The 15,958-nt window shown below is 41.9% G+C and overlaps 1 protein-coding gene across 1 annotated transcript in view; it reads right to left on the reverse strand.

Moving 5' to 3' along the window:
- Positions 1-1,808: 1,808 nt before the first annotated feature.
- usp40 (ubiquitin specific peptidase 40) overlaps positions 1,809-15,958 on the reverse strand; it is a 22,145-nt gene continuing 7,995 nt past the window's right edge. Inside the window, exons 11-31 of the mRNA XM_037694591.1 lie at positions 15,314-15,452; positions 14,798-14,879; positions 14,486-14,657; positions 14,331-14,415; positions 13,964-14,034; positions 13,466-13,866; positions 13,241-13,391; positions 13,072-13,132; positions 11,163-11,216; positions 10,836-10,924; positions 10,627-10,713; positions 10,485-10,521; positions 10,331-10,395; positions 7,477-7,551; positions 6,529-6,735; positions 3,863-3,981; positions 3,710-3,775; positions 3,403-3,613; positions 2,281-2,376; positions 2,104-2,198; positions 1,809-1,953 (exon numbers count right to left, since the gene is read on the reverse strand). Coding sequence (XP_037550519.1) covers positions 1,866-1,953; positions 2,104-2,198; positions 2,281-2,376; positions 3,403-3,613; positions 3,710-3,775; positions 3,863-3,981; positions 6,529-6,735; positions 7,477-7,551; positions 10,331-10,395; positions 10,485-10,521; positions 10,627-10,713; positions 10,836-10,924; positions 11,163-11,216; positions 13,072-13,132; positions 13,241-13,391; positions 13,466-13,866; positions 13,964-14,034; positions 14,331-14,415; positions 14,486-14,657; positions 14,798-14,879; positions 15,314-15,452 — 2,451 coding nt within the window. The 3' untranslated portion in view covers positions 1,809-1,865. The remainder of the gene's footprint in view (positions 1,954-2,103; positions 2,199-2,280; positions 2,377-3,402; positions 3,614-3,709; positions 3,776-3,862; positions 3,982-6,528; positions 6,736-7,476; positions 7,552-10,330; positions 10,396-10,484; positions 10,522-10,626; positions 10,714-10,835; positions 10,925-11,162; positions 11,217-13,071; positions 13,133-13,240; positions 13,392-13,465; positions 13,867-13,963; positions 14,035-14,330; positions 14,416-14,485; positions 14,658-14,797; positions 14,880-15,313; positions 15,453-15,958) is intronic.

Here is a 15,958-nt window from a genome sequence, read left to right on the forward strand (position 1 = left end):
AAAACGCATCACCCCCCCCCCCACCCCCCTTCAGCTCCTTACAGTTCAGCCTGCTTCAATCTCCAGTTCCTTATGGGAGAAATGCAGACACATCTAAAAATATTAGAATATTGCAAAATAGTTCCAACTTTATTTTTTGTCAGTCACTTCAGAAAGTTAAATTCAAATATTACAAGGATTAATTACAGTGAAATATTTCAAGCCTTTATTTCTTGTAATTTTAATGAAATAATTAAATTTTTTTTAACAAAATTCAATCTCAGAAAATTTTAATTATTGTGAAGAGGTTGAATATTGTAAACTTCTGGTGTCACACCCTAATCAGATGATTTAACTCCTGGATATGAGCTGCAAATGTCTCAGTCCTCAAGTCCAGACACTCCTGAACCAGAGACATCGGAAGCGTCTTACCTGCTGAGGAGACCGAGAACTGGACTGTTGCTCAGTGGTCCAACATCCTTTTTTCAGATGGAAGTAAATACTGCATTTAATTTGTAAACTGAGGTCCCAGAGTCTGGAGGAAGAGAGGAGAGGTCCAGAATCCACAATGTTGAAGTCCAGAGTGAAGCTTCCACAGTCGGTGATGGTTTGGGTCCATGTCCTCTGCTGGAGCTGGTCCACTGGGTTTTCTGAAGTCCACAGTCCAAACAGCATCTAGCAGGACATTTAGAGACGTCATGCTTCCTTCAGCTGATGAGCTTTATGGAGATGCTGGTTTCATTTCCCAGCAGGTCTCAGCTCCTGCCCACTCTGACAAAGGTACTAAAAGCTGGCTGTGGAATATTCTCTTTCTCTGAGACACTGAGTTTTAGTTTTTCATCATTTGTTAAACCATAATCATCAAAATTACAAGAAATAAAGGCTTGAAATATTTCACTCTGTGCAATAAATCTATGTAATATACGAGTTTCACTCTATATAATGACTGACAAGAATACTGAACTCTTCTCATGTTCTAATTGGTTTTAGATGCATCACGGCACGCCCTTTGTTAAATTCACAAAGCTAAAGAATTAACTATTCTTTAAACATTAAATGGTGATATTTATTTGATCAGGACTGGGCAACCATTTAGAGTTCAAGGAAAATACCAGAAAGGGTATCGGAGGTAGAAGAGGAGGAGTGGGAGAGTTTGAGAGTGAGGTAAGGAAGACAGAGCAGCGACAAAGCTTCTCCACATAAAGGCTAATCTCTCTTCTCCCTGAAAGCAAGAATAAAAATTAAAAACAATAACAATAATCAAAAAACTGATCCAGAGACAGTTTTTGTTCAGACAGTAAGTGGTCCATTAGAAAACATTAACTGTATCTTATCAGGATTTTTTTTAAGGCGGTTCCTTCCACAAGTGGATTTTTATACAAGAAAAGTATTAATGAACAAAAGGATGAATTTGAAAATCACTCATGCAAATTTCTGACTTTTCAGTTAAAAGAAACTCCCGTTGTTCATTATTAGATAAATGCCTTTCTAGAAAAGTTTTTAAAAAAAACGTACAGTATCAAATTAGCCGTTGATCCATGTAATAAAAAAAGTTTCTTTAAAGAATTTATTTTGTTAAAGAGGTGTGGTCAGTTTTGTAAAGGTTGTCGTCTAAAAACTAATGCTCCATTAAGAAAATCTATATATTACAGCACAAAACAGAAAATCACAGATAAAATTAAACTTTTCTTCTTTTGACCCGTCACAAAGGAAAAACGCAAGAAGAAATTACTGGTTTACGTAGCACTTCACAAAGATGAAAGCAGTTCTTTAAAATCCAAACTGCACGACACTGATGAAGTTGGATTGTCATGAAAGCAATGGGACTTCTCACTGCGCCTCATTGGAAGCCCTGGTTTGTCCGTGAACCCTTGAAAACAAGGATACTATCTGAAAACTCCCACGCTGATTGACAACGACACCTCTGGCTTCCTCAGTTTGGTTTGTCCGGCGCCGTTGCAGGCTGCAGACTCTCTGAAAACAACAGTTCAACATGTCAGCAAAACTATCTGGAATTAAAATGAGATGGAAATAAAGCAAACGGAAAGCAGCCATGTGGACTGACTGCTACCTATTCTTTTCTTTATTCCACAAGAAAAACATCTGTAAGCTGATGGCTCTCACCCTTTCCTGCGTTGCACTGCCTGTTCCCTGAGCCTCTGCTGACCCTGCTCGTCCTCTGCAGTGATAAAGTCCCTGTTGTTGTCAATCAAGAGATTCTACAGAAAACAAACCACCAAGAATAGATTTAGAAGATCTCATAATAGAAACCAGAAGTCCGTAAATAAACTGGTGTAGTACCTTGATGCCGATAACGTCGCCATCTTTGAGGTGGAATGGTGGTCCTAGAAGCGATTCTGCCTTTTTCTTCTTCTTTTTTTTGGAAATATGCTGGGTCTGGCAGCAAAATTCACAGAATACAGTAATTACCTATAGGGCTGAACAATTAATTGCATTTGCGATAATATCGCAATATGATAAAACGAGATGTTCTAATGGTAAAAGCTGCGATTTGACTGGTCACATGATCTGGTTACGTGACTTGCGAGTGAGCGGAACAAAGCAGAGCAGGGAGCAGAAGTCAACACTGCGCTTTAACTGGTTGCACAGTGGCGTCAGGCTCGACAGAAGCTGATGCATCTGAAAGTTTGGTACCGAAGAGCGGCAGCACGTCCGCTGTTTGGAACTATTTTGGTTGTAAAAAAGAAGACGCTGCACGACGACGTGCATTGTGCAGAACCTGCCTTGCTGCTGTTGCTACCTCTCGTGTCAACACCACAAATGCACATGAAGCACTTAAACAAACACCACAAAGCCGTTTATGATGGTTGCATGGCTAGAACACCAACAACCAGTGCTTCAACTTCAAGTAAGCAAAGTAGCAGAGACAGGGATCACTGACCGAACTGTTCAAAGGTATTAATCCGTATGAACATAATTCAAAATGGGATGCGGAAATAACTCAAACAATAAGAGTTAAGACATGATGCCCATTAATACAGTGACCAAGCCTGGGTGTACCTTTGGTAAACACAATGGATAATATGTACAGAATGTCCTCGTGCACACATAGCCAAGTTGCTATCCCAGAGCTACACAAAATTAAATTCAAATGTGAAAGCGTTGCAGCAGAGCTGAAAACAGTGGGGGGGTTTTAAACAACTGAATCATTTTTATTTATTTTTTGTGTTCGTTGAAAAATATATGAGAAGAAACATTGAAAAATAATCTCATCTTAAATCGCAATACTAAAGTAAAAAATTGCAATTGGAATATTTTCCAAAATCGTTCAGTCCTGATTACCTAACGAATATTACCTGAAAATGCAGTGACCTAAGCATTGTTCCTGTCTCATGTTCAACCATCTTCCTTCACTCAACCCCCAAAACCAATTTCTTTGCAAGGAATTATTCCTAAAATTACCCAGTTGGACATTTGTTGCCATGTGTGTTTCTCTGGCTGATGTTTGGCCAGCAGCAGAGCATCGGGTGAGAGACCATAGTGTGCAGCTAGACATGTGTACAGAGAGCGAGGGGAAGAATCTTGGGATGCATCCCAAACCAGATCCTCTGAAGGGTAGAAATGCTTCTCCCCTGGAACTCCCATCTTAACATTCAGCAGTATCTGCTTAGGCCTGGAAAAAAAAAAGAAGGGAAAAAGCAACATTTTATGCATAAATTAAAATTAAATAAAAACAACAACAAAAATACAGTGGTGCTATAAAACGTACCCAAGATCTTCCCCCTTTAGTAGTTGCTGCACACAAATGTCCGTACCACTGGTCAGTTTCAATTTCCTGAGTGAAAGGAAAACAAAACGCATCAACAGAAGCTGCCGTCAATGTGGGACAAACATTTAATAAATAATAAAAAAGGGTTAAGACCTGAGTGTAACTCTCTGTCCTCGAAGAATACGAGCCAGCCTCCGTCCTTCCATCTGCCACACGCGAAGAAACCCAGAGGTCGGTACAAACATGTCCTGAAGCATCGGCAGCGTCAAGGCCTGACAGATCAGCACGGGAGCATGACAGAGAGTAAATCACAGTCACATAAGAGGAATCTTTGCTCTAAAGCCACTTCATTTTAAAAAGCAGTGGCGCGCACGAGTTCATGCGAGTACAGATTCAGTCAGAGCAATTCAAAATCAATTTCTGATGGCACAAGTTTCTGCCCATAGAGGTATAAAAGGAATGTTCATGAAATGTCTCGGGTTGAGGAGACTGGGCCCAATCTTAGCCTCGTTTTAAGAGCCTGGTAAAAATCTGATGCAGGAGACCTGACCTATATGTATAATGTACTTTTATCCAACAAGGTTGAGTCAGGTCTTCTTGACGGCTTCTTCATTGTTGAAACGTTTAGTCTTTTATCCAAAAGACTTCATCAGTCTGAGGAGCTGCACCAACCTCAGCCTTATAACAGAACCTTCTCATAATGGATCATCCAGTTTGTTGATGACCAACAAAACCAGATGTTCACATGCAAAAGGGAGGACCATCAGCCCAACAGTGGGTTGTCCTGACAATTGATCATTAGTGCCCTGATGACCGCTTGCTATTCAGAGGCCTCCACCCTTGTTTAATGATGGAGTCATTTGCATGTGAACAACTAGTTCTGACTGTCATCAGCAAACTGGTTGATCCACTATTTTAAGACTGAGTTTGTTGCAGCTCAAACTGAAGAAGTCTTTTTGATAAAAGACGAAACGTTTCTGTCCATAAAAGACAGAATTTCTTGGTGCAGCCAGGGGGTGGAGGGAGTCCGGTCCAGTGGCCTCAGGATTCCATCTCTGCTCTTTGCAGGTGATTTGGTCCTGTTTGTGTCATAGTGCCGTGATCTTCAGCTCTCACAGGAGCAGTTTGCAGCAGAGCGTGAAGCGGCTGGGATGAGAATCAGCACCTCCAAATCTGAGGCCATGGCCCTGAACCGGAACAGGGTGAATTGCTCTCTTCAGGTCCAGGGTGAGGTTCTGCCTCAAGTGGAGGAGTTCAAGTATCTCAGGGTTTTGTTCATGAGTGAGGAAAGAATGGAGCGTGAGATTGGTATATGGACTGATGCAGCATCTGCAGTATTGTGGACTCCGTGCCGGTCCGTTGTGGTGAAGAGGGAGCTGAGCTGTAAGGCAAAGTTCTGTTAACAGGTGGGTTTACGTTCCTACCCTCACCTGTGGTCACGAGCTCTGGGTAGTGACCAAAAGCATTAGATAGTGGATACAGGAGGATGAAATGAGTTTCCTCTGCAGGGTAGCTGGACTCTCCCTTAGAGACAGGGTGAGAAGTTCAGTTATCAGGAGAGACTCGGAGTAGAACCGCTGCTCCTCCACATCGAGAGGAGCCAGTTGAGGTGGTTCATCTGGGATGCTGCCTGGACGCCTCCCTAGGGAGGTGCTTCGGACATGTCCGACTGAGAGGAGACCCCGGGGAAGACCCAGGACACGATGGAGAGACTACGTCTCTCAGTTGGCCTGGGAACACTTTGGGGTCCCCCCCCAGAAGAGCTGGAAGAGGTGGCTGTGGAAAGAGATGTCTGCACCTCCCTGCTCCACCTGCTGCCCCCGAGATCTGACTTTGGAATAAATGGAAGATGATGGATGGACGAAATGTTTCAACAAAGAAGAATCTGTCCAGAGGACCGGGCTCAACCTTGTTAGATTGATCTACCTGGATGATAGAGCAGCATCAGAACAAATGTACTTCTGTGATTTTTTATTGTTTTAGTGGTTTCTATGAGTCTGGAACTGGTGCTGTTGCCTTCTTGGCCAGGGATCCCTTCAAAAAGAGTTCTTGTTGTCTCAACAGGACTCACCCGATTAAATAAAGTGTAAATAAATAAAATAAAGGCGAGGAGCAGATGATTTTTTTTTTTTTAATTCTCCTTTGATATGTAGAATTCTAAAACTGAAACAAGGTGTACCGTATTTTTCAGATTATAAGGCGCATTAAGCGAAATAAATTCACTTTGACAGATTTGAGCGCCGTGTGCACTGGATTATAAGGCTCACTGTCGATTTTTGAGAAAATTAAAGTATTTTAACTGCACCTTAATAGTCCAATAAATACGGTATTCTTTCTTTTTCGTCAATGAGTGCAGCTTTTAGGAAAAGCAGCTGATTGTACAAACTGGCCTGCTGCAGTCCAGACCCATTATCAATTACAAACATTTGGCACATTATAAAATAAAATATAAAAATATGACAAAGATGGCCTTGAGCTGTAGAGCACAAAGAAAAGATCTTATTGTCAAACTAAAGTAATTAGTTGTCTTTATTCCCAAACTCTGTGTTTTCTCCTTTTTGACAACTAATATTTATATTTGTGCATGATTCAACTGAATCTTGTCCTAAAAAAGTTAGATAATCATTGTTTTGTCATTTTGCAATTATATTTTACACAAAACCCAAGCATTATCTAAACAGCTTTCATAAAGTAAAACAAAAAAGGTCTTGATTGTGTTTACTTACTGATGGTTAAAACAGTTACAATAAAACTCGGCAGAAAAGATTGACATCTCCTTACTGGAAGCTTTACAGATTACACAGAATCCAGAACTGTACCTGAGTTTTGAGCTCGTCCAGCGTGGCTTCATCGGATATCTCAACCTGCCCCACGTTTCTCAGCTTTGTGTTCCCAGCACAGACAGGAGGTGACCGGATGTGCGTTTCATCTGCAGTCACCTCTGAAGGACCATCAGCGGTGTGATTAAAATCTGCCTCCACATTTCTTGGATCCACAAACAACCAAACAGACAGTTTGAGAAAGCCCTGAGAGAGAAAACAAACAAAAAAAGGACAGAAGTCACAAAAGGAAGCTCTGAAGTGATGTTAATTTAAGGCCCTGTACACACGTAGCCTGGTGTTTGAAAAAACGAATATCTGCGCAAAAAAATATCGCCGTACATACATGTTCGGATAGAGAAAATGATGTCTACATGAACCCGGTGATGTTCACCACAGAGCGTTGTAAAGAATATGCCCAACCCATAGGAGGCAGTGTAGTGCAAAGGTGAAACGTATATCAGCCAATCACAACCCTTCAAAGCAACCACAACTTCCTGTTAGTATTGAATCATGGCGCCTGGAGGTTCGTTTGTGTGGACAGACCGACTTTGTAATTCCATCTGTTGGAGCAGTTGTGCTTGTAAAAACAAGCAAGCAAAAATTGTCTGAACCAGCGTTACAATTAGTACTTCCCTAAACGCAGTCATTTTCCCTCCGAATGAATGGGCAAACAAAAACAATTGTCGCACATGTGACGTCAGCACCGCGCTGCACCATCTGTCGCAGACATAATGCGCATATCTCCGGTTCCGAAAGTCCACACGCAAACCCGAAAGAGGAGATTTCTCAAATCTCCACTTTGGTCGGAGTTTTTGTTATTATTCGTTTATAGTTACATCAACCGGAGTTCACGTGTGGATGAAAGGCCACACCGCATGATATTCGGTTTTCCTGATATCCGGCTACGTGTGTACAGGGCCTAAAACATCATAAATGTTCCAGTACCTTTGGAGGCAAGAGTCCCTCTGTAACCACCAACGTCTCTCCGTTGCTGATCTTCAGCTCTGACAGAGAAGCCTCCTTGAAATAAAAGCTTTGTTGTTAACACACAAACACAAAGCTTAAAAACATTACATTCTTCTTAAGTTTCTTTCAGCTGATGTGGCAATTGTTTTACACCAGATTCCCTTAATGACGCAACCTGGACTCAAACCCGCAACCCCAGGATTCCAAGAACGCGGCACTGACCACCGAGCTACCACAGCCATGTTATAACAGACTTTGTTTTACACAGTAAAAACGGAGAAAACACAGTTTGTAAAGATATAATTTGACAGCATCTGTATTTCTCCTTGCAGCTGTTACAAAGCTTCTGAAAAAACTAAACATTTAGGCTAATAAAATGTTTTGAATATCATCGTGCAACCTGAAAATACGTTTGACTGTTTGTCTACAATGCTCAGCCCTACTGAGAAGTTTATGAACTGATGAATTTTGAGAGATGTTAAATGGGTTATATCATACAACTTACATGGTTTAGGTTTAGTATTAACAGTAAGTTAAGCTGTTTACAAGACAGTGGTGAGACCAGCTATGTTGTATGGTCTGAAGACAGAGACATGGACAAAAAGACAGGAGACAGAACTGGAAGTAGCAGAAATGAAGATGTTGAGGTTCTCCTTAGGAGAGACAAGGATGGAGAAGATTAGGAATGAAATCAGAGGTACAGCACAGGTTGAACAACTGGGAGATAAAGTTAGAGACCAGACTGAGATGGTTTGGACATGTCCAGAGGAGGGACAGTGGTTTGGACATGTCCAGAGGAGGGACAGTGGGTATATTGGTAGAAGGATGTTAGAAATGCAGCTGTCAGGAAAAAAGACAAAGAGGAGATATATGGATGCAGTTAGAGAGGACATGGAGGTAGTTGGAGTGAGGACAGAGTGAGATGGAGGAGGACGACTCAATGTCAAGACCCCTGAAGAAAGAAAACCCTAAATGGTAAATGGACTGTATTTATATAGCACCTTTCTATCTGATCAAGATACGGGTACTCAAAGCTCTTTACACTACAATGCATGCCCTCATTTACCCATTCACACAGCACTCCACTATTTCTGCTCAAAATAAGAAATAGAAGAAGAAACAGTCATTTAAGCTATGAACAAAACAAAACTCTTCATTTCAAGCTATATGTAAAGGTTATTCCATATTATGGCAGCACGATGGCTCAGTGGTTAGCACTGTTGCTTCACAGCAAGAAGGTCCTGGGTCCAATCCCCGGTTGGAGCTGGGGTCTTTCTGTGTGGAGTTTGCATGTTCTTCTCGTTGCTTGCGTAGGTTTTCTCCCACGGACCTAAAACATGTATGTTAGTCTTCCTTCAGGCCCAGGCCTCTCTTGTAAAAGAGATCTGTGATCTGTGTGGGATTTGCCTGGTTAAAAAATTTTAATAATTATAATAATAATAATGGACCTCGTTTTTGTTTTCAATAAGACTTCTTTAGTTACTTGTGAGGTTAAGACATCCGTCCTTGGGTTATGCATTTTCAAAACATGAACAGATACGGTCTCTTGTAGTCTTACATTGTCAAGTATTTAAAGTACATGAAAGTACTGCCAGCTTTCAATTTCAAGTAAAAAAAAAAAAGAATCTAAAAAAACTGGTCACATGATATGGTTTATAATGATTTTCTTACTCAAAACTTTTCAGAGATTAATGGGGTTCTGTGATTGAAGAGGGACTGCTCCGATCAAGACAGTTTTATCTAAAGATAAAGTCAAACCCTCAGACAATGTTGTATTTTTTGTATTTCTGCAGGATCAATAAAGTTCTATCTTATCTTATCTTATTCATGTGTACATCTGAGGGGACAGGAAGACATAAAAACTGCCAGAAAAATACTGCTTCCACAACAGTCCAACTCAAACCCTTCTGTGCTGTAATCAAGAGTCCAGATTTTTTCTGTAAGTTGTTCATATACAGTGTTTTTCAAAGTAAGGGGGCTGAGACCCCCTGGTGGGCCCCCTGGTGGGCCACCAGGGGGCGCTAGAGGGCCCCAGAAAGCTCGAGAAAAGATTTTAAAAAAAGCAAAAATTAAAAAATAGTAATAATAATAATAATAACAATTGCCCACTAGGACAATCTGTATCTGTTATTTCCAGATAAACACTCTTAAGAGAGAGGGGTTAGATTTCTTTAGTTTTGTTCTTCTGGTGAACAGTTTGTTGAAAAGTTGTTGTTTTTTCAGTGTTTAAAACATGTTAGTTAACATTTTTATGCTCAGTAGCTGTAATAATTAATTGAAAATAGTGAATAAAAGTTAAAACGTTCAAAAAGTTGATGTTTCTTTACATGTTTTGTAGCATTGTTTGTGGGTTTGCGAGGGGGGGCCTCGGCCAGAAGCTAATGCTGTGTGGGGGTCACGGCATGGAAAAGTTTGGGAACCCCTGGTCTAAGACACTGGTTCCCAACGTTGGGGTCAGGACTGAACTTTGTGCCACAAAACACCAATTAGTTATTTTTATTGGCCTACATTATTATGTTATGTTTTTAATTTTACTTTATTTGTGGGTGTACACAGGCTTATGTCTTATGTAATGTTCTCATTTTTACTTTATTTTTACTTTATTTTACTTTACTACTATTCGCACCTTATGTCGAAGCAAATTCCTAGTTTGTGAACCTCGTTCATTGACATGGCGATAATAAACTGATTCTGATTCTGACATGTTTATATGGTTCGTTCTGCCACAGTTGAGTCTCTTCCACTGTTAAGTGTAGCAATAGCTTTAAAGTTTGGAAAACATTGAACTTTTTTATTTGGATTTAACATTATGTTATAACCATCAGGGATTCACCTCCTCCATAAGTGGTTCTCCAACCTCCTCGCACCAATCCAGCTTCCTTAAGTGCCAACAGGTACCTGAAAATTTTACAAACAACAAACTGAAGCAAAATCCGTTTCATGAAAGCAAAGAATGAGTCGATGATAACAAGAACATGTATACGTACCATCAAGCCCAACAGCATCCAGCATGGCTTTGAGACACTGTAACAACAATTTAAACAACTTTTTAGAGACGTAATTAAGATTCTCAAGTGAATATATTGTAAATAGCTTCCAAAATAAATACATTATTTTTAATTTTCTCACGTCTTTGACAGTGCAAGTTTTCTCCACAATAATGTCCATCTCCATGCCAGCAGAGGGAGCAGAACCCACAGTGAAGTGCAAGAACAGCTGCGATGAAGACATTAAAAAAAAAACTCAAAACTTTTATCAGTCCTTGATTCGTTTTACAGGTTCTGCAGCTTTCATCGTTGCAGCTGCAAGAGAAGACGTCACTGAAGAAAAAGGCACACCTGTGATTGCTTGGGGCCATTTCCTCGACACAGAGTCAGCGTGGTCATGAGTCGCACTCCTGCGTCCCGAACACTCAGCTCCTCACACACTGACAGAACACCAGCAGAACACATCACAAGTGCACTTAAAAAAAACTGATTCAAGACTTCAAAGACAGATGACTGGAAGGAAAATTGCAAGATAAGACGGGGAGCGTTTATTAAACATTTACAGGAGGGCAGTGTAAAAAAAATAAAGTTTGACATTCTGCCAAAACGAGGGGGACTTCCAGCTCTTAAGTAATGTGGGCTGCTGAAATCGACCCCAGGCAGGAAATGATACAGTACCTGGAGGAAGGAGTTTCCCTGCGCAGTCCACCTGCCTCAGACAGTACGGTACACCTGGTCACAGCACAAAGAAACAGACATTTTTAAAGAGTTATAAAGCCCACTGAAACATTAGAACACTATAAAAACAGTGAAACTGAAGGACAAGCGTGTGTTGCCCACCACAGTTTTAGACCAACATCATGGTTAAATTTTAATATGAGACATCTTATAAGACTTGTTGACTCGGCTAGTACTACATTAAACTCAACATCTTCACAATAGCCTGAGTTATAACGTATTCAGTGCTGGTTCAAGTCAAACAGCTGTGGCAGCCATCTTACACTGGGTGACTCCAAAAGAAAATGAGATCCATCAGTTACCATCCGAGTCTCATTAAAATCGGTCCAGTCGTTCACGAGACGGTTTTCTAACAGACAAACAGGACTGACTCCAGTTTTAAGTAAATATATCAGGTAACATGTGATGTATGTGTTGTGATTCAGTCTCAGCTACTACCACACCCAGTTCTAACCAAATATCTGTAAAACTGACTGATTTAAAGCCATTTGTGTTTTTGAATGATCAGATAGTTGTGGCAGCCATCTTCAATTGGGCGACTACAAAAGTTAATCAGTAGATGCCAACGATTAGTTTTTAAAAACTTCTATCCATCCATCATCTTCCACCTGTTCTGAAGTCAGGTCTCGGGGGCAGCAGCTTGAGCAGGGAGGTCCAGACATCTCTCTCCACCTCTTCCAGCTCTTCTGGGAGGACTCCAAGGTGTTCCCAGACCAACCCAGAGACAGTCTCTCCAGCTTGTCCTGGGTCTTCCCCGGGGTCTCCTCCCAGTCGGACATGCCTGAAGCACCTCCCTAGGGAGGCGCCCAGGAAGCATCCTTACCAGAGCTCATGACCAGAGGTGAGGGCAGGAACGTAGACCTACTGGTAAACAGCCTTACAGCTCCGCTCTCTCTTTACCACAATGGACCGGCACAGAGTCCACAATACTGCAGAGTGCAGACACTGCACCAATCCGTCTGTCAATCTCACGCTCCATTCTTCCCTCACTCATGATCAAAACATTTCATTAAAACATTTATGTCCTTTTATCTTGGACAGAAGGCGACAGCATTCTGAATAACTTTCACGTGAAGAATAAAAATCTCTTGGTAAATGGACTGTATTTATATAGCTCCTTTCTATCTTATTTCAAGATACTCAAAGCGCTTTACAATCTGTGTCCTCATTTACTCATTCATACAGCTCTAATTGAACAAATCATTCTAAAGAGACTAATCAGAGCTTTAGATCACATTCATACACTGATGGGACACACATCAGAGGCTATGAGGGGTTCAGTGTCTTGCCCAGGGACACTTCAGCATGTGACTGCTGGTGGATTCAAACCCCCAACTCTCGCATTGGAGGACGACTGCTCTAACCACTCAGCCACAGCCGCCCCGTAATCAATTAGTTATAACTGAGTGACCAAAAGTGACATAAAAATACTTTTAACAGCTTGGAGACAGTTTGATCACACAGGGAGGATATGCAAACTTTTTTAAATGTTTTACACTTTTCTCCAATATTTTACTTAAACTGATATTTTCCCCTCATTAATCTTCATGTTTTGAAATAAAGCAATAATCATTTTGGGGGTTATCACATTTGCAAATGAGCCGTGTTGAACTCTTCACACAACACTGATGTAAATCCCGTTAAAATGGTTAGAAGATGAAGAGTGGTGGCCTTTTAAGATCTAACGTTTGTTAAATACAAACCTTCTCAAGAAAATACAGATGTACAGTAAATCAAACACAGACAAACCCATAAATTAGATTAGTTGAACAACGTTTATGATGTTCTACGTTTACGAGTGCCTCTGCTGCTGCAGTGCTATAATTATGGATCAATCTGAGCATCTTGCCTGAAGGTTGCTCCTGCAGCTGCAGCTCCTCCAAGGCTCTCTGCTTCACTTCACACAGAAGCTGTGCAGAGAGAAATTAAAGAGCCACAAGTTATTCTGGTAAGGAACAGAACGGTTCAGATTAAAAAGATAAACGGACAATAAAAACAACAAGATGTAAATTACTGACCATACTCCCTGTGGCTGAAACTTTGACTCTCTTCCTCTCCTCGTCCGTTTCCTCTTCACCTCCTCTTAATTGTGGTTGAAACTCCACCTGGAGCCAGCGGCAGTCTGACGGCGTGGTCACGGTGACGACATCTCCGTTCCTGGTGAACACGCTGAACCCCGTCACGGAAACTCGTTAGGAACAAACAGGAAACCCTCCAAACCAACAGAGCGCCGCTGAGCTCACCTGCTGTCAAACAAGTCCGGCTGCAACACCAGCAGGGCGTCTCCATCTTTCAGCGACAGCTCCTTTAGAGTCCGATGCATGTCGTCAGGGGGGAACACTTTCCACCCGCTCGCGCCCCCTCCCTCTCCCGCCCCCTGCTCCTGTCTCTTTCTGTCTTTATGCTCCTGGCAGAGCAGACTCTCCTTATGCTCCCCGAGCGCCTCCCTCACCTCCCCGAGGGTCGCACCACCTGCAAACCCTCTTGCTTCCCTTTTAAGTCCTGGACCCCCGTTTTCAAAGTCCTCCCCGTTTTTGTCGCAGTCGATCCCGTTTTGCGCCTCATCTTCCCCCAAAGAGGGACGAACGACAGTCAGCAACACTGGTTCCCACTCGGCTCCAGTTTGGACGGTAGCGCCACAAACCTGAAGAGGATTATTTAACAAAATAAATAAATATATGCAAGATTGAAATCATGCAGAGAAAACACAAACATGAGAGTTGCATGAAGTCTTTCCTTACATCTTTACCGTTCCACACGAACAGGTCAGTGTTGGTGACGATCCCTGCACTGTACAGGGACACGCTGTCGTCTGCAAAGAAAATACATTTAATTGATCTTTTTTTTCTGATAATGCGTTAAATTTGAGCTCGTTGTCTGAAAAACTGAACAAGTTACAGGGTAGCTTGTTTTCGCTAGCGTAAATTAGCTGTGGCAGCCATCTTGAATAGGGTTGCCTCCAAAAGTTTATCCGTTGTAGATGTACATTAAAATGGTATTTGTTGAGATTCATTAAAATCTATCCACTTTTTATGAGTTATTCTGATAACAAACAAACATTATTGGCTGCCTTTTTGTGGGCAATAAAAAGAGCAATAAGTGTCTAACCTGTGAGGGTATTGTAGAGGTGTAGACCTGCAGGAAGGCTCTTGGCCACAGTCAGAGCCATGTCTCCTTCCCAGAGCTCCTGCATCTACATGTGTGAACAACAAACTTAACCTTCTGTAATTATCAGGATATTACGAGAGTTTTCAGAATAATACCTGATACAGAGTGATGCGTAGATCTCCTACATTCCTCCTCCGGTCAAAGCTCAAGGTAGTGATTGCACTTGGTTGTTGGCTGACGGGCTGCAGGGCTCCATTTACCAGCCTGTAGGAAGGTGCCAGGTGCAAACACAGCTCCACCGTGTTATTACTGGCTTCAAACACCTCACTGGAATAGAAAAAACAAGTGAACTTTTCTGGGTTTTGTTGAGGTTTACCAACCCCTGACTAAACTTTGACTCAGAGTCAGATCACACTGAGCAGCTGTAAATAAAATAACTATAATAAAACCAACACTCGTTTCTTTACCGCATCTGCTGCAGCTTGATGTTCTCATCCTGAGCCATCTGGATGAGATGAGAAGGAACTTTGTACTGGGGATTATTCAGAGCTAGGAAAAAAGGAAAAACACTAGACATGTATACTAGATTACAAACTAAAAACATGACGTAGCAACAGATGCTGAAACTAGAAACGAGCTGTGAAATTCAGGTCAGCTTCCTTCATCCGTGTCCTGATGCTGCTCAGTAGTTCAGGTGGATAAATCTAACAAGGTTGAGTCAGGTCCTCTGGACTGAAGAAGTCTTTGGGATAAAAGACAAATGGTTTCAACAAAGAAGAATCCATCCAGAGGACCTGACTTAACTTTGTTAATAATTCATCAGTATTGTTGACAAAAGCTCTTTAACCACTAAGCTCTTTGTTCATCACTTCAACAAGTGAATTCACCTTTCCCCTTTCACCCTTCAGCTCCATTTAACAGAAGTTATTTTTCCATTACAAAGACATAATACTAATATATTTTCAAAAAACAGTATGCTTTACCTTCATTTGGCCTGTGCAGCTGTGTTTTTCTGTAGAACAGCATGTAGGCGCTCTCTTTGCCCTGGAACTGCTTCTCTATGTCCGACTCCCTGATGGAGGTCACAGTGGAGTCGTTCAGGTCAAACCAGTGGCTGCCCTGCTGACAGACAGGAGGAGGATTCGTGAGAAGACGGGCAGAAACACTGATCTCAAGATGTCCATCAAAAATCAGGATTAGGGAAAAAAAAATTAATAAATAAAACTGCGAATGAATGTGGGACGGTGGCACAGTTGGTAGAGTTGCTGCCCTCAGCGAGAAGGCTGCCGGTTCAAATTCCGGCCCGGGACCTTTCTGGGTGGAGTTTGCATGTTCTCTCCGTGCATGCGTGGGGTTTCTCCGGGGTACTCCAGTTTCCTCCCACAAACCAAAAGCACGCATGTTAGACTGACTGGCAACTCTAAATTGTCTCTAGGTGAGAGAGTGAATGGTTGTTTGTCTGTATGTGTCCCTGTGATGGACTGGACACCTGTCCTAGGTGCCCCCCACCTCTCATACAGTGATAGATGGACATGGGCATCAGTGATCCATGTGATCCAGGAAGGAAGGAAGGATGGATGTGATCCAGGAAGGAAGGAAGGATGGATGTGATCCAGGAAGGAAGGAAG

This window comes from Nematolebias whitei, chromosome 21, assembly GCF_014905685.2.
Source record: "Nematolebias whitei isolate Nwh7 chromosome 21, NemWhi1, whole genome shotgun sequence".
NCBI lineage: Eukaryota > Metazoa > Chordata > Actinopteri > Cyprinodontiformes > Rivulidae > Nematolebias > Nematolebias whitei.